The sequence below is a fragment of the Eucyclogobius newberryi genome, unplaced genomic scaffold (genome assembly GCF_026437365.1).
Source record: "Eucyclogobius newberryi isolate DKJ021-1_F unplaced genomic scaffold, fEucNew1.0.hap1 SCAF_14, whole genome shotgun sequence".
In the NCBI taxonomy this organism is placed as follows: domain Eukaryota; kingdom Metazoa; phylum Chordata; class Actinopteri; order Gobiiformes; family Gobiidae; genus Eucyclogobius; species Eucyclogobius newberryi.
The window spans coordinates 3,244,539-3,263,904 of NW_027315768.1; the positions used below are offsets into that span (position 1 = coordinate 3,244,539).

At 43.0% G+C, this 19,366-nt stretch overlaps 1 protein-coding gene across 2 annotated transcripts in view; it reads right to left on the reverse strand.

Annotated features, from left to right (window-relative positions):
• The window catches only part of itprid2 (ITPR interacting domain containing 2), a 61,505-nt gene extending 44,224 nt beyond the window's left edge, over positions 1-17,281 (reverse strand). For both annotated transcript variants that reach the window (XM_072444177.1, XM_072444176.1), the window contains exons 1-6: positions 17,203-17,281; positions 14,353-14,487; positions 13,417-13,459; positions 8,006-8,055; positions 7,810-7,860; positions 1-40 (exon numbers count right to left, since the gene is read on the reverse strand). In XM_072444177.1, coding sequence (XP_072300278.1) covers positions 1-40; positions 7,810-7,860; positions 8,006-8,055; positions 13,417-13,459; positions 14,353-14,487; positions 17,203-17,257 — 374 coding nt within the window. In that variant the 5' untranslated portion in view covers positions 17,258-17,281. The remainder of the gene's footprint in view (positions 41-7,809; positions 7,861-8,005; positions 8,056-13,416; positions 13,460-14,352; positions 14,488-17,202) is intronic.
• Positions 17,282-19,366: the final 2,085 nt, after the last annotated feature.

A 19,366-nucleotide genomic window follows, 5' to 3' on the forward strand; every position in this document is an offset into this window, starting at 1 on the left:
CCAGGCTCGCTCCGGCTGGGGCTGGACTGCAGGTGGTTGGCTTAGGACAGACAAAAAAATAATAATTATGCAAGAAGAATTTACAGTAGGACACATACTTGGTGTTTATTGTCAGTTTCAATCTCGTGCTTAAAGGGTGCACTTGATTTTTAAACATTGTAGAACAGATATATTGTAAAAGCAGCTTTCAGGGTCAAAATGAGACAACTGTGATTTGCCGGAATCTCATAGAGCATTTTACTGTCCAAGAACCAGGAAATGTGCCGTTAGCATGCTAGTTGTTGTTAGCATTATTGTGACAGCAAAACAACTCTGTTCATTGCAATGAGTTTATAAGTTTTAGTGACCAATTAGGATGCTAAAAATACGTTAGGAAGATGAAGAAGAAAAAAAAAGTAGACCGCTGCAGTAATGCATCTTCAACTATATTTTTACATTTCGAATATAATGTTTTATAGCCAATTCCTGACTAGAATCAGATTTGAAGCGATATTAATATAATATCATTAATACGAAAGTGTTTTTTCAAACAAAGAAATGTAAACCCCCCTCTATCATTATACAAACTACGCCATCCAAATTTTCAAATCGTTTTTACACATAAAATGCCTTGTTTTCCCATAGAAAATTAATGAAAAACCTTGAAATAAATGTTTTCTTAGATCTATGCAAGTGAAACAAATCACCTACAATGTCTCATCTTAATAAATTACAAATTACATTGCAATAAATGCTCAAAATATAATCTTCACATTGCTAGTTTCTCAAAAGTGCTCAGAGAATGTCCATCCTAAAGGTTGTGAACAGTAGGGACCACACAGAGCTGTCCCGAGTCTGCCTGTTGGTTTTGCCAGTGCAGGGTTTTTTCTGAGGTTGGAGGAATTTGAAATGTGGACCTGCACCTCTTCAGACAAATCCCAATGTTTTCTTTGTGGAGCGAGTGAAGTCTTGTCAGCTGCTCTGCTCCATGCGTCTGCTTTTTACACTGATGTGCAATTGTGCTCATGAGTTTATTTAAAAAGTTGTGAATCTTACTTTTCTGTAAATAGGGATGTTTCCGCATCCTCATTCATATCAAATGTGTTACAGTTGTTTATAAATGCTAATAAAGTGAAACCACGACAGAAACCTAAGCACAGTCTTACTTTCAACATTTAGTTGTTAATTCAATAATAGCATTTTGTACTTGCTTCACAGCTAAAACTGTTCTGTGTAACCTTTTTGCTCTTCTTTTTATACACATTGGTATAATAGTTGTTTTTAATCAAACAATGAACTGGCGGGAGGGAATTGAGAAAATGTTTAAAGTGTTGTCTCCTCAGCTTTTCTTCAGCCGAACAGGGGCATGAGGACGACAGGAGGAGCCGCCCCTGCGACAGGTGACCACCCGCACGGACAAGCACACAAAACGCCTAATCTACCTTTACATTTGCTCTCGTTTTCCTCACATTCTGTCTACAAATGTGCACCATTAGAGGAGCAGAGTGCAGGAGGCGGCCCGAGGCTCGGCTCTTGGCTTTTGTTTGGAGGCTTGATCCGGACTCAAACCCACTTCAATCACGATCATTAAAGAGGGGTCTCATTCACTAATGCAGTCCTCCGTCTCTGCGGGGGCACGACAGGGGTTTCCTCTAATCCCTAGACTTTTCCTTCTTTCCCCCTGGCTTTACATCCCCTTTTGTCCTGTGCCGTGATGAACTGTAGAGACGTCACCAAGTGTAATCACAATGTCAGGATTGTAGTGAGAAGATGACACCAAGTTTGGTTCATTAACTCGCGATGTTTCAAATGTACAGTAGTAGGCCATACATTTTAAAACATTTTTTTGATCACCAAACCAAACATTCATGGCCTTTTTTTAAGACAAATAAAAAGGCCTTTAATACAGACATTTTGTTATTGCCATTTAACACAAAAAACAACCAATTTTCTTCCTCCAAACTCTAAATTCTCCAGACCTAGCAAAAAATATGCAATTATGCATGATAAACTCTATCTAAAAGTAAATTAGATTAATTGTCCAGCCCCAACGTTCATTCAGACAAATATTTCAACCTTCTGAATCCACCGTATCCATTTCATTTATATTTGGGTGTACACAAACGCACATACATGTTCTCTACACACATTATTCTTAAGCACTCCAGCCTCAGTTGCAGGACAATACGGGAATACTCTATTAATGGATAAATCATGAATAAATCATAATACAACTTTACTTAAAACTAAGGCCGCCGTTATTGTATTACTTGGTTTACGGATTTTTAAATGAAATATATTGAACAGGCGGACAAAATATAAATACAATTTCAATTTCAAAAGATTTTTTCTTCATAAAACATTAGGCCAAGAAGAAAAAAAAATGTGTTCCCGGTAACCCAACCGACTTGGATTTCAAAATTAAAAAAAAAACGACCTTAAACATTTTATCGCATATTTACTGGTCGTATGATTCGAGAATGTCAAATTGTGAGAGAAAATCCAAAAGCTGCGGGAAAAAAAAATCATCTGTGGGAATCGTAACCTAAGCGTTTACCTAAGTGTGCAGACCGGCTGGGTCGGCACTAGATCATACACTCCTAACTCACGGAAGTCAAAATGAGTTAGGAGTGTATGATCTAGTGTCGACCCACTGGCTGCCGTGGCGACAGGCACGCCCGGGGCAGCAGCGGTGAATATATTTTGCGAGACGGTCGAAAAGTGCTCACATCACGTGACAATAAGAAAAATAGTGCGACGCCGACACTGGCGCCCGTCACGGTTCAATCGCCACTTTCAAAGTTCCAACTACTGCTGGAAATGCCTCTGAGCAAGTGATCCAACAAGACTCCAAAGTGCCACTTACAAGCAATGGTGCTTTGGAAAACTTTTTATATTTAATTTAATGCTAAAAATCGATAATCTAAGTGCGGCGGATCCGTAATCCAAGTAATAAAATAACCGCAGCCGAATGATGAGAAAACACTTCTGTGTAAGAAGGTTCAAATCAATTCCATCCATCTATATTGATTTAGCCAAATACGTCTCCGGACCCCTCTCCACCGCTCCGTCTCCGGACCCCTCTCCACCGCTCCGTCTCCGGACCCCTCTCCACCGCTCCGTCTCCGGACCCCTCTCCACCCCTCTCCACCGCTCCGTCTCTGGACCCTTCTCCACCGCTCCGTCTCCGGACCCCTCTCCACCGCTCCGTCTCCGGACCCCTCTCCACCGCTCCGTCTCCGGACCCCTCTCCACCCCTCTCCACCGCTCCGTCTCCGGACCCCTCTCCACCGCTCCGTCTCCGGACCCCTCTCCACCCCTCTCCACCGCTCCGTCTCCGGACCCTTCTCCACCGCTCCGTCTCCGGACCCCTCTCCACCGCTCCGTCTCCGGACCCCTCTCCACCGCTCCGTCTCCGGACCCCTCTCCACCGCTCCGTCTCCGGACCCCTCTCCACCGCTCCACACTGAACAAATCTGCCGCTGAGTGATCTGCGCTCATCAATGTGATGAACGATGGATCCTACGTGTAAATGTGACAGCGTGATTACGGCACTGCTCCTGAACCCTCGACCTTTGCTCAGGTAAAGCCTCAATGCCTCATCTAAAAGAGCCTTTAATCAAAACAGACGCCATGAGTAATGCGTCCATTTTCTATTGGATGAATTAACACAAACCTTTACAGCATCATTCAGTTTTGACATAAATAACTAAACAAGTGTAATCCCTCTTGGACAGGAAGTGGTCCTGGCTGTAGTTTACACACTTTAATATATTGGGTGGTATCCTGAAAAAAACAACCTCTCCTGCGGCCCAGCCCCCCTGAGCGTGGTGGGCGGGGGACATTCCGCTGCAGTGGGACCTGGCTCCTCATCAGGGCCCATTGTGCTGAGGGCCTCATGCATTTCTCTGTTGACTCTGAAAGGCACACAGCAGGTGTCCTCTGTGTCTCGAGGACTACACACTGTCCACACACTGATAGATATGGGCCACTTTACTGTATTTCAACTACAATCTAAAGGGCTGTTTTGAAGGTCGCTTATTGAGCAAACATAGTCCAGACATAATTATTTTGTGGTCATTCTTCTTTTTTTTTTAAGGAACAGACAGAACACAGAACACAACAACCAAACGGCCATAGAAAATATAATCATCCAAATCAAAACACAAGTTCTACTTGGTCCAAAGTCCAAATTTGTCCACCTGCAAATGTATTCCGAATGTCATTTCATTTGCCTGATGTCTGTTACTATGTCAGTCCAGTCCTTGATCGGTGGTGAGGTTTGTGTCAGCCACGTCAGCCTTTGATGGCCTTTTTTCCTGCCAAGGGGATGTTCCAAAGGTATCCATTTAATGTGTCCATGGCAGGAGTTTTGACGTCCAAGTACAAAGTTCTAACATCGAGTGGGATGGCAATGTCAAAAACAGTCTGCAGTGCCATGTTCATTTCAATCTAGTTGAGGTAATTCCATAATTACAACATAACCTAAACAAAGGCCAAATTATGTCTAAATGTGTGATGTGTAGAAATTGCCCTGCTTTTTGGATGGAATGTTCTATGTTGATGACTCACAGTAAATAAAGGAATTACATTTCAAAAGTCGGCATTACTTCCTGTATTGTACCCAAGATATGGGTGATATTTTATAACTATTATGTTATAGGTGTTGCACAACACTTATTATCAGATATGCCCTTAGGGTAGACTACGAAACAGGAAAAAAGCATGATATAAACAAACCCAAAAATACAGTTGAAATGGGAGAAATCAGTCCTGGCTCTAAAGGGCCAGTTTACATTCGAAGTCTACGCGTTTTTGCGGTGCGTTTTGAGCGTTTTTGCGGCGCAAATCCTGCGTTTTGAGCGTCGGACACGCGTCCAGAGTGTCCAAATATATATATATATATATATATTCATTTATTTTTTGATGATTGATGATGAGCTGATTTAAAATGCTACAATTATCAAAAGAAAAAAGGAGTTTGGGTTTACCTCGTCTGAAAAATGACTTTGCATCAGCTCAGATCAGAGTGTTGTTGTACTGGTCTGACCCAGAATATGAAGCTCAATGGAATAATATTGAGATTAATGTTGTGCCGGAGATTCCTGTACAGGCCTTATTGGCAGATGACCAATAGTTGAGTCATTTGGAGGAAGTTGACAATCCCTGAGTGAAATTTGTGCTTACAACATGGAAGGAGCTGATCAAAACATACAAACTAAACAAAGTTGTTAAAATCTTAAACTGGTTGGTTTATGACCAAGGTTTTGTACCAAATAGAACGGACCCAAGATTCAAGGTTTGGTATTACTAAAGGTGATACAAAATTTCGACTGGATTGTAAAAGATAATCAAATGAAAAATTTTGACATTTTGAAGGAAATAAAAAGTTTCTATAACCAATAAATTAAATAAGGTAATGACCATTATAACCCTCTGACTGAAATGTTTATCAAGGCTTAGAAATCGGAACTTTCAAGGGGAATAATATCTTAATTAAAATCAATGCATTTTAATCTGGACAGCAACTAAATACATTAAAAACAAGTGGGACAGATGTTTGGACATCCCTGTGGAGAACCAGAAATCACATGTTTGGAGAGAGTTTTGTTGGAAGAATGTATCACGTTTTTTTCATAACCTCAAGTCAAAGTGCCCATTATTCACAGGGAAATGCAGACTGTTGGAGAAACTGTGGCAGGAAGGAAGCAAATCAAGTTCTGGGACTGTCCTGTAGTTCTAAAGTTTTGGATTGATATTAAGGATGCACTACAGACAATTTTTGACATTGCCATTCCACTCGATTTTGGAACTATGTACTTTGGCCTGAGGACTCCTGCCATGGACATAATGAACAGTTACCTCTGGAACATACTCTTGGCAGCGGCTAAAAGGTCATCACAAAAAAATGGATGACACAAATTGCACGAACAGACAGACATTACTTTGGATATTCATAAAATGGAAAAACACTTAGTGACCAAAGTGCTTCACAATAACATCAAGGCAATACAAAACATAAAACTAAATAACAAACTGTACAAAATAAAGTGTCATTACATTACAGAGTGTTAAAAGCCAGTCTGAATAAATGCGTTATTTTTTTGACCTTAGAGACCTGCTTGGGTTACGAGCGGACAGGAGCTCAGCCAAATAAGGAGGTGCCAGGCCATTTAGAGCTTTAAAAACAAAAAGTAACATTTTGAAAATCAATTCTAAAAGAAACGGGAAGCCAGTAAAGAGTAAAAAGAACCGGGGTGATGTGCTGACGTCTGGTGTTGGTTAGAAAACGCGCTGCAGCGTTCTGTACGAGTTGAAGGCGGCTGAGGGCGATTGGGACACGCCCACATAAAGTGCATTACAATAGTCTATTTTTGAGCTGATAAAGGCAGGAATCGTCCTCTCAAGGTCAGTGCGATTTAAAAAAGGCTGGACTTTAGCTAAAATACATAACTGATAAAAACTTGCTTAACCATACTGTAAATTTGTTTTTCCATTTTAAAATTGTTGTCAAAAACATCCCCAAGATTCTTTACGGTCGATTTCATCGTGGAAGACAAGTTATTGGAATTAGAGAGCACAGAATCACCGAATAAAATGTACTCGGTCTTCTTATCATTCAAATAAACGAAATTCTGCCCTAACCACGTCTTTATGTCTGTGACACAATCAGTCAAAGATTGAAGAGCATCACTTTTGTCAGGAAGCACAGGTAAGAAAATCTGCAGATCGTCTGCAACGAAACGCTAAACGGTGCCTGGCTATAATTGACCCCAGTGGAAACACATACAGAGAAAACAGCATGGGGCCCAAAATAGAGCCCTGGGGCACTCCACAGAGCAGCGAGGCAGCAGAGGACAGGTCCCCAATCAGAACAGAAAAACTTCTGTTGGTCAAATGAGACTCAAACCATGTGAGTGCCACAGAGACCAACATAGTTTTAAAGGCGAGACAACAAGATTGAATGGTCGACTGTATCAAAAGTTACATCTAACGGTACAAGGACAACGGGGCGCTTGGCATCCACAGACCGGGCAATATCACTGTGCACTTTGAGCTATGCTAATGGTAATAAAAACACAAAATAGCCTCCATATTTCCCTTTCTGTGCAATGTGTCAAGCTCAACCAAGTCATTGCCAAGCAGCACATTTGTGGTGCAAAAAAATCATTGTTTTAGGAAGAATCCAAATAAATAAAGAAATACATTTACTGGCATCAACAAATACCTAAAACCATTACCGACCTCACACTTATCATACAAAACGGTTCTAAAAAAGGACCCACGTAAAGGATTATTAAGCTCCACTAGCTGGTCGCATGTGGCCCGCCCGGCATCAGTGTTCCACAGGAAACCACTGCCCTGCAAAGATGTGAGCGGCGATAGCAGCGCAACACATGTTCAACAAGACCAGCCCAGACTTAAAGACTCATGGAACAACCCAACGTTTGGTCAGTAGTTTTTCTAAATGTCATTGTCACATTGTTTGTACATTGTTTACACATCATTTAAACCAAGGGCGTCCAAACTATTATCACCAAGGGCTACACACTACAGGACAATGAAGTCAATCGTTGTAAATATTGTGTTTGACATAGGTTTGACTGAACCTCAACACCAGACTTGTAAGATTAATGTCAGGTCAAATCAAAATGTTTGTTATTTAGTTTTTTAAAATTTGCAGTCAAAGTTGTACTTATGATCATTTGGGCCAATACAGCAACAACAAAAATTGGTCTGAGGGCCACATTTGGCAGTTTGGACACTTCAGAAAACACTTCTTAAACCCACACATAAAAAAAAACAAAGCTGTGTGTTGCGCGTACTGACCTTCAGCTCCCAGAGAGAGGTCATCTTCAAAACTGCAGCCAGTCCTCACACCTGCAGCAGAACATTTAGGGCAGACTTGAGTACATTCTCTTGTTATGTCTGTTGAACAAAGGAAATCTCCTTCACCTCTGAATATAGAAATATATATAGGCACTCTGCTGTGGCACACTAGTCTACGTGTGAGCAATCTCCTTACCTCTGTTTGGAGAGCTGCTGTGCTCATCCAGAGAGGCTCCGATGGGCGTCCTGCACACAAACAGAGGCAGGGTAAGGCTCATGTAAGACACGGCACTTTAAGAACAAGGCGCAGGATGAGCGGGCGGTAGGAGTCCAGGTCCAGGCAGGAGGAGGACGTACAATCTAAGGTTTCCAGAGTCCATCCTGTGTCTATGCCTCTCCTTGTCCAGCCCTGAAGAACCTCTCTAGGACCCGAGCAGGAGCAAATCTGGACATAGTTTGGTCTGCTTGTGTGTCCTGACAGCAGCAGCACACCTTCTGAAGCTCCGTCTTTGCTAACTCTTACACAAGTGTGGCTCTTATCAACAGGACAAACTTCAGGACAGCGCTGAGCACACACAAAGTGTTGTGTAACTTGTGTTTGCTATGGCCCTCACGTCCCTCTGCAGACACTGTGCGTGCGGCTGCCATCTTGGCCCCAGGCCTTTCACCTGTTGCTACAGTAACACACCACTGCACTTAGAAAGCTTCCGCCAGTGAAAGGGGACTGGCTGAATAACTAAGAGCACAAAAGAAGTTAAGGAGTGATGCTAAAGCTAATCACTCTAATCATTTTGTTATAGTTATAGGTACAGATTACAGAAAAGTAGAAGCTATATCCGAGATCATAATTAGAACAAACAATGCAGAAACAATACAAAGTACAGAGCACTGTAGGTTGAATAGATCTGAACATTCCATGGTCCCCATGTCAATCCCTCTTCAAAACCATAAAAAACTGCCATGATTTTTTTGTAGTACATGTACTACATGTATCCATTGATGGAGTGATGTGGAATAATTGATGGATACTTGAGCGTTGCAGTGCCATAAACTGTTAGACATTACACAGATGACGTGTTATCCATATGTTTTGTATAATTTTTGGGCAAAAAAAACCACACTAAAACAAGATCCACAACACAATCAAAAATGTACAGAAGTTTTATTTTAAAAGTTATTTATAGCAGCAGTCATGGCAAGTATTCCACCTGATGGATCAATACATTGCTGGGAACACACGCACACACTGGCTCGACCTGTTCCCTGCCGTTTCATGTGTTTACTCTGCTCCGTTTCTGCTGCACTGTAAATACACACAGGCCCACACCCAGAGCCGCCACAAAGCAGCAGGCAAGCCTGGCTACTACCTAGGGCCCCCGAGCTGAAGGGGCCCCCCGAAGACAGCCCAGTCGTTTAATGGCGACTGTCTCCGTGATCTGTCAACTTCAGTAAACAAACCGTGTAGTGCAGTCTGTATTCCCAAGCCCTGAAGAGGGCCCCACCGATCGTAGAAAGAACCCCAATGCAACAACTGAAATGGCTAAATGCAACAAGCACCTGAAAGCGCCATAAGCATCATAAATGACACTCACGCATGACATGCCAAGTCAGTCTGGCTCCTTAACAAGCAACAAATGCAACTTGGAGAGCATCTGAGAGAATGCAAATTCAAATCTAAGCAATCTAATATTATACCTAAGCAAGCTAGATTTGTCTTAAAGCAAAGATGAAGTGAACATAATGTGCCCACCCCCCTCGCCGTCTCCTCTCAATGCTTGGCCAAAGTTCCCAACAGCAGCCGCAGCCTACATTAAGACAAAATATGCCATAAAGTGTGTTCTCACCTGCCTTGGCGGAATGATGTCGGTGTGTTAGTGTTATACAAACAATAGTATTTCCTCTTCAATCCACACAACAGAGAAAATACACACAGTAGTAGAATATATCCAATATCCAGTCCAACTTCAAACTTCTGTTAGGTCCACGAGCAAAGAAGTAGTAGTTGCCTTCTCCTTTGGCGTATGACTCAAGCCAAGTGCTTTGTCCATGCTGCAGGTGTTTACATACGGCCTCGTGCACTGTCCATCACGTCACTATCATGAGGGATTATGGGAAAGCTCTGTAGGACTGTTATAGTTATAATATATAAGTTCATATAAATATTGAAGTGAATAATTTAGATTCTTAGAAACTTAAAGACAACCAGCCTAATTATTATTTAATTCTTTTTAATTAAAAATAATAAACAAACAGCTTTTTAATTAAAATTACAAATAGAAGTCAATGAAACAACAAAAGAAACAATCATGGCAAAGCTAGATTTAAATAAAAGTCTCATTTGGTCCATATTTGTCCATTTCAAAACTAAGTCAGAATGTCATCTTTTCCATTTGTCTGATGTCTATTATGTTAGCATGTGCTTTATGCACAGAGGACAGGACGACTGCACTATATCAGGACACTATATGTATTGTAAGATTTTGGGTGACAATCTCCTTCCCTCAGTCAGGCCAAGAAAAAAAAATTGTGTGTTTCCGGTTACCAGACCGAGCTGGATTTAAAATAAATAAATAAAAAAAAAACGATACATTTTATCACATATTTACCGGCCGTACGTTTCGAGAATGTCAAATTGTGAGAGAAAATCCAAAAGCTGCGGGAAAAAAAATCATCTGTGGAGATGGTAAGATATGAAAATCGTTGCACTTTTGATAAGTTTCGTTTTACCTATTATTCATGTTTGCGCAAGATGCTCTTATTTATTTATTTTGTCCGCGTGCAGACTGGCTGCCATGGCGACAGGTGTTTCAGCGGTGAAGTTATAGGCCCGCTTTACTTGTGGGATATAATGAGCAAATATCTTTCACAAACGTGGTGTGAGAGCGCCAGATCAACTCGGGGAACTTGCAGCTGTTCAGAGCAGCGACCGTGTTCACTCATTTCCTCATCGGAGCCACGGAGTGAATAGAAGCCGAAGCCCCACTGTCACTATCGGGCACGGCACTCTGCGTCGCTATCGCCCACTCCGCCGCGTCGCTATCGCCCACTCTCCGCCGCGTCGCTATCGCCCACTCCGCCGCGTCGCTATCGCCCACTCCGCCGCGTCGCTATCGCCCACTCCGCCTCGTCGCTATCGCCCACTCCGCCGCGTTGCTATCACCATCGCCATCTCGCCGCGGCGCTATCCATCGCCATCACGACGCTATCGCTATCGCCGCAGCGCTATCGGTGATAGCGACGCCGATATTGCGGCGCTATCGGCGCGGCACTCTGCGTCGCTATCGGCGCGACACTCTGCGCACTCTGCGTCGCTAACGTCGCGACACTCTGCGTCGCTATCGTCGCGACACTCTGCGTCGCTATCGTCGCGACACTCTGCGTCGCTATCGTCGCGACACTCTGCGTCGCGACACTCTGCGCACTCTGCGTCGCTATCGGCGCGACACTCTGCGTCGCTATCGGCGCGACACTCTGCGTCGCTATCGGCGCGACACTCTGCGCCGCTATCGGCGCGACACTCTGCGCCGCTATCGGCGCGACACTCTGCGCCGCTATCGGCGCGACACTCTGCGCCGCTATCGGCGCGACACTCTGCGCCGCTATCGGCGCGACACTCTGCGCCGCTATCGGCGCGACACTCTGCGCCGCTATCGGCGCGACACTCTGCGCCGCTATCGGCGCGACACTCTGCGTCGCTATCGGCGCGACACTCTGCGCACTCTGCGTCGCTATCGGCGCGACACTCTGCGCACTCTGCGTCGCTATCGGCGCGACACTCTGCGCACTCTGCGTCGCTATCGGCGCGACACTCTGCGCACTCTGCGTCGCTATCGGCGCGACACTCTGCGCACTCTGCGTCGCTATCGGCGCGACACTCTGCGTCGCTATCTTGACTATCACTAATTTGCTTGGCTGATGCTTTACCATTTTGCAAGTCCCACTAAATGTATCCAGATTCTTTTAGGCATTTCCGAGCCCTCTCTTGGGCATTGGTCTAACCTTCAGCACTTCATCGCATTTGCATCTGCCCCTGATCTGTTCATTAAATCCCTCTCCTGTTTATTTAACACGTTTTTATTGGCCTGCATGTGTTTTGACATTTTCATGTTGCTCTTCCTCTCCTTCCTCTCCTGCAGGGCTCCTTTTAGGGGGGGGAAGACCTTATTCAATTTGCCGGTTTTGTATATTCTCATGTAGCTGTTATAATTGCTCTCGCTCAGCCTATTTGTCCCAATTCCTATGGTGATGAAGCGATCATCCCTTATTGCTGTCATTCTCCAGCCTGGCAGCTGACAGTCTATTGGGCTGCTCTGACTGCTCACCATTTCCTTATCATATTCTTTCACAGTAGGTAAACTGTTCAGTATGACTCTAATTTCTGCCGTTATTGCTTCATACCTTCAACCCCATTTAGCCTATAACGGGTGGTGGTCTTAATCTCTCATTTCTATCATTATGTCATTAGCCAAGGCTGCCTCTTCAATAATATCTGCCAAATCATTCTTAAATTATGTTTCTTATGCATCTTGGAATCTTGCTAGCCATTTTTCAGTTCATTGTGCGTATCGCATGCCTAAGTTTACAACCACCAACGATCTCAGACTTTGCTTTTATCTGGGCAAACCCAACACGTGGGGTCAGTGTGATATGGTTTTTCATTTCTGTTTTCTTCAGCTGCGAGGTTTCTGACCTTATTCCCCTGCTCATCTTTCTATTTCACATGCATGAGCTTGATTGCTTATCCTCTTATTAGGAGGAAGATTACTATGATAGATTTGTATCCTTCACACAGTACATGAGATCTGAAACAGATAACTGATCCATAACATTTTTCTGAATCGGGGAAAATCTCAGTATTGGTGCATCCCCAACATCAGATGTACACCTAATGCAAGACCAGTGCGGTTCAGGACACACAAAAAAGTTTTTTTTTTTTTTCCAGACACTGCAGAAGTATGGAGGGGTTTTCAAGAAATCAGACAAGTGTTCTCGCACAAATCCATGGGAATCTGTACGACATTTGTCAAATACGCCTCGCAGTGCACTACAGTGTAACAGTAACAGACAGTCAACAGGCCACCCACACGCTCCAAATACATGCTCAGCGGGGCACATGTGTACCACATGAGCCACTGCAGTGTACACTTTCTCTTGAGACAAGCTTTTTATCTCCCAAGTAAGCTATGTTAGCAACACAACGTGAGAGGAGAAGGTGCATGAATGAAAGTGCGTAGCTAATGAATAGTGCATAAATAAGAAGAAAAGAGCACAGATGTCCTTAAAGAGTAAAAGAAGTGATGGGAGAGAGATAATGTGGGTCAGCGGGCCGGGGGACAAGCACTTCTGCCACCGGGGACACCTGCAGGAAGAACCCTAAAACCTGTGAAGACATGAAACCTCACCACGAGCACTCTTTCCTGCCAGTACATTTCTGCCAGGATGGAACATAAAATCTGGTACGTTACTCTGGCTCTTGGAGTGCATGGCCCATACATGTAAGCACTTATCCGGGCCGGGTTCTGACAGTGAGTACGCTTGCTCAGACTGGGTCAGGCTGGATTTTTTTGGGCCCGATCTGAACAGTAGTGTGCAGTGTGAAGACAGTACCTGCATTCAGAGAGCCAGCTGCTGATCTTGTGGGGGACACGCCCTAAAAGATCAATAGATACTAATCAATGCTAAAATAAATATCAAAACTATACACTCATTTGAACAAAATTTTATACTGAAAACAGTCACATAAATGGACCGAATTTAGATCTTTCCTGAAAGGGAATACTTTTAGAATGGTCTTGATCCATGTCAGAAGTTTGAAGCCACAACCCCTCCAGAAATACTATATTGTGTTTAAAATACATAACAAATATTATATTTATTATTCACTTCTCTACTACACCGCTATGCTGCGTATTAACCTCTCTTTATGTAATGCATTTGGCTTTTAATAATTGTAAATGTATCATAAACTGGAAATATATTATTTGGAGTCTTGGTGCAAGCTTTATTCTACTAAGCATGTGGGCTCAACATATACATTGGCATCAGTGGAAATACAGCTGTTTATCACAAGATCAAGTTAGTGTTTGGTGAAAGATTATATATTTTTTCTTATCCGATCATCCTGGGCTAAATTATTTGGGAAGACAAAGTGAGCTAGACCTCTCTTGCCCATCTAGCATTGAACCAGAATTAAACCAGGACTAGACTAGTACCAACCAAGTCTGAACCAGGACTTAAACCTTAAAACATGCTAAAGCAGACCAAACTAGATCTTAACTAGTGCTATCCCAGAATTAAACCAGTAAACAAGATTTATTTCAATATTTGGAAGATGGGTTGTGGGCCAGACTAAATCACTTGGCGAGCCTGATTTGGTCCTCGGGCCTTAAGTTGAAAAGCCCTGCTTTTCCTGCATACAGGAGACCACAACTGTAAATACATTATTTATCACTAATATAAGATAAGATATATATAAGAATATAAGATTCGTGGCACAGTTTGAGAAACATCCTGTAGGAGCACAGGGGCTGATCAAGGACTGACCATTTTGCTGGATGCTGCCTGGATCCTGGTTCTGGGTCTGGTCCAGATCCTGGTTGAGCTCTTGGTCCGGTTCTGGTTTGGAGGAGGACTGCCATGTGGAGTCCTTGCTTTGAGCCCACAGATGGCGCCGGCGTTCTGGAACAAAATTCAAATCAACAGCTCATTTCCGCAACAGAAGGCTTCTACTAAAACTCATACAGAGATTAGGAGAAAGGTTATACCTCAAATCAACTGAACAAGGTCTGAATCAGGACTTAACAAGGACTAAATAAGGCTGCAATAGTATGTTGCCAAAAGTGCTTTTAAAAGAATATTTGCGTTGCAAATAGCGATCGCAAAAATAAGACTAAATATAGCCGCAAGCGGCAATGATCGGCCCTCGCCACGCTGCCGCCACACCGCCGCCACGCCGCAAGAGGAGGGGGCGCTAACGCGCCCCAATTGTCCTTTTATTACGCCTACTGCTGAATCTGTGACGCTGTCACATCTTCTCCCCTTTGTTTTACCATCAAAAAGCAATTTTATTTTGAATTCTTGGCAAAATGTGCGGCTTTACCGCACAGACACCGTGACTCTTTGATTAAAAATGTGGATAACTTTTGACGGTCCACCCCTGAAGATGAGTCTCACCAAATTTCAGGTTAATAGGGCTGACGCCCTGGGAGGAGTTTGTGAAAGTCTAAAGTGTAAACATGTTCTGGCGATTTCCCCATTGGAATAACATGGAAGGTTTCGGTCATCGTTACGGCAACGCCATAACAATTATGACATGGGTCTCATTGACTTTTTTGATGGGGATTCTAAAATTGAGTTGTGTGTCAAATTTCATAAAATTTCTCAAAACTAAACATTTAACCTCCATACAAGATCTGTAGGGGGCGCTGTGGCTCCAAATTAATTTATTTCACTTCAAGTAGGTTTAGGGCAAAGAGTTTAACAACTGATTCTAATTTGACGCAATTCGGACTTTATCTGCGCAAACGGCAGAAATGTAAAATTTGGGAGATTTCTGAAATTCTTGCTACAGTTTGCGGCTTCGCCGCACAGAGACCGTGACAGGTATCAATGTAATTTGGATAACTTTTGATGTCCCACTCCTCAGTAGCATTTTCACCAAATTTCAGCTTTTTAGGGCCAACGCCCTGGGAGGAGTTCGTAAAAGTACGACGTTTGGAAAAACGCCGAAGTCATGTTTAGCCATTTTTGAAGCAATATGGCCGACATTTGGTTGGGCGGACGGCGTTGCCGTAATAATATTTTTTACTTCTCTTGTCACCATCTACCTCTGCGCCAAATTTCATGATTCTACGATCAGATTTTTTTTGGGTCATTTCCCATCTCTCAATGCATTTTTGGTACATTTGGGGGCGCTGACGCGCCAATTTTTTTTTATTTTAGAAAAGAGAAATAGCCAGAATGTAGAGAGGCACGATTTTTAGAGGTGTGCAAATTTTTGTGACTTTTCGTCAATGTTCACTGGGTGAAAAATAGGGGGGTTGGTCCCGAGAAGAAGAAGAAAGAAAGAAAGAATAATATTCCGATGCGAAAACAATGTTTCCCATTTTTCAAATATCATAAACTATACATTTTCGGTCACTGACGGGTACTTTCGTTAATTTTGAGTGGGCTCCGCCCACTTTGTGTTTTTGGCCCTCTATACAGTAATAATGTTACATTTTTGCATTACATGCTTATATGCACGGAACATGCAAGAGATGGGGAACGTATTCGTGAGCTACTCAGGGCAAATGAGCACTTTACATTGGGATGAGGACCGCGATGAGGACCGCGAAGCGGTCCTCATCCCAATGTAAAGTGCTCGTTTAGTGCGCACTTTTGCACGGGCTTCGCCCGTTTACAACGGTAGTGTTCCATTTTAAGATAAGATAAGATAAGCTATTCCTTTATTGTCCCACATGGGGAAATTTCATTGGTGCAACGCAGGTAGATACAGAGGTAGATACAGAAGAACAGATCACTTATAGGAAGTCTGAAAAACACTTTCAGTAGAAGATCTCCTATTTCCTACTACTAATTAGTATGCACGGGGCGTGCGTGAGTGAAGGAGTGCGTTAGTGAGTGTTTGGAAGTGGGCAAGCGCTTTGCGCTCGATTTCGCGCGCACTACGTGCGCACTTTCGCAGCCGTGCTCCGCACGGCCTTACGAGATTAATAGGCCTCTCGCCAGCTTGTGGCGCTCGGGCCTAATTAAAGCCGCGCGCGGCGATAAAGGCCCTCCAACTAACTAACTGAAACTAACCAATTAAAAACTATATTTTTTTAACCAAACACAAGAGGGGAGGTGTTTCTTTTTATTTTTTTAATTGGTCGAGACAGTGCACGTTAATGAACATACACGAAACACATGATGTAAACACGCCAGATTAGTCATGGGCTAATAATCCCTTTTGCATTCGCTCTCATTCATTTTTGGGCGGTGACTTTATTAGACAGGAAAGACGATGTGAAATGGGGGATGAGAGAGAAGGGGGGACATGCAGTGTTGGAGTTGGGGCTCGATCTCATGACATACGTTAACCACTCAACCATCGGGCAGCACAACACATGTTTATAGTTAGTGGAAGGGGAAACTGGAGTACCTGGAGGAAACCTACGCAGACAGGAGGAGAACATGCAAACTCCACAGAGAAAGGCCCTGCACCACCTGGGAATCAGTCCCAGGACCTTCTTGCTGTGAAGCGAGAGCCCACGTAGAAATATTGAATCTACCCATGTGAACTCTAAACTGGAACAAAGTCTCACCCAGGTCTAAAAACCAGGTCAAAACTGGATCAAACCCAGGACTAAACGAGCCTAGAGAGATGGATGTTCATCAAGCTGTTTGTCTCACCTGCAGGTGGGATGGGCTCCTGGGCCCCTGAGCTGCTGTCTACTGGTCCCTGCATCACTACACAGGGTCAGCTGGACTCCTGGGAAAAAAACAGAATATACAAGTCATTTCAAGTTTAAATAACACATTTCAATAATGTACCGTTTATTAAGCTGTGATCATTGGCTTGGACACGGGGAAAGCTTTAGATTCTGTTGCTGGCCTTATTTAAGGTGCTGAACACATTTCAAATGCATGACTTAATTGCAAAATACGTTGGAGCGCTATACGATGGTCCAACATCAAGAATTAAAATCAATGGCCACCTGACGGATCCGCTGACCCTTGAGAGAGGGTTGAGACAGGGCTGTGCCTGGTCCCCCCTCCTGTTTATCTGGAACCACCGGCCCAATATATTAGACAATCAAAAACAATTCATGGTGTTACAATCGATGGGATGGAACAGACAATTGCCCGCTATGCAGACGATGTTATATCATATTTGACCAAACCAGAAGTTTCCATCCCCACAGTGATGCAACTCTTCCAAAAAATTGGTCTGATGTCGAGATACAAACTAAATTTACAAAAACTGAAATGTTACCCATTCAAGTGGCAAATGGATTCACTGAGATACTGGGGTGTGGTCCTACATCAAGATCTATCAACAATTTGAGGCAAAATGATTACCCCTCTTTTTACTACTATAAAAAAGATCTTGAAAGATTTAATCTCATAACCCATATCCCATACTTGAGCCTAAATCAAAGGATTGAAACCATAAAAATGAATGTTCTGCCCAGGTTTCTTTACCTGTTCCCAGTCTCCATCCCCAACTGGCTGATTGATGAATGGAATTAAACAATCTCAGGATACAAGATACAAGCCTTACTGGCAGATGGACAGTTGAGCCATATCGAGGAGGTTAATTATCCCTGGGTAAAATCTGTGCTTAAAACATGGAAAGAACTAATCAAAACACAAAACCTTAACAAATATGTTAAACTGGATAGCTTATGGCCAAGATTTTAAATCTGGATAACTAAAGTGATAAAAGTCTATTACCAAATTGTAAAAGATAATCACGTGAAAGGTTTTTATGTGTGGAAAGAATCATTTGGCTTGGAGAAACAAGACTTTTATAGATATTTACAAATAAGGAGTTATTATAACCAAGAAATTAAGCAAAGCAATGACCATTGTAACCCTCTGATTGAATTATTTGTTAAAACCTAGAAATCAGAACTCAGTGGGAATAATATCTAAATACATAAATGTATTGATGATTCAGACTGCCATTCTACCAATTAAATTAAAAATAAATGGGAAAGAGAGGGTCCCTTTAATGTATGTATTCCGCAGCAGATGCTAAAAAAACTGGAACAAGATCCGTAGGAATTATAGTTCTGATGGTTACGAGCTCTTCATGAGTGTAAGAACACACTGACACACGATTTCCGCAAAAAAACAGACAAAACAAAGTGCACAGAAACACCAGGGCATCCGTCTGCAGCACCATCTTGCATAAAGTAGCCATCTTGGTGTTTATCCCAGTGAAAGAGAGGGTCGCTGCCCTACACCTTCAGGTTGGGGACAGGTTTCTATTCAGCCTGTGCAGAGCACCCGGCCTTCCTGGACTCTGTTGTTCTACTGGTGGACTTCAATGCCCACGAGGTTAATACCAAAAAAATTAAAAAAAATAGTGTGTTTCCGGTAACATAGAAAAAAAAATCCAGGAAGGTAGGTCAGATTTTTTTAATTTTTATTATATATATATATTTTAATCCTTGCACAGGTTTGGCAGACAGTTTTCTTTTATCAGAAGTGAGCGCTTCTTATTGAAGTGGCTTTATTGGTGCAGATATTGAATAAAATAGTTCTCTACATCTATACTAGTACAACCACAGGAAAAGTGTCATTAGCAGTCGCCCTGCGCGCGTGTTCGGTGAGCTCTACGTTCACTATTTTTCTTATCGTCACTGGATGATGTGAGCACTTTGACAGTCACGCCAAATATCTTCACCGCTGCTGCCCCGGGCGTGCAGATCACCCCCGCCATGACTGTCGCTCTGCACGCTGAGCAAATAGAGCATCCGCGCAGATTTCTCGCACAAACATGGATGTGCCCGTAGGTAAAACGAAACCTATCAACGGTGCGGCGATTTTCATATCTTACGATCTCCAC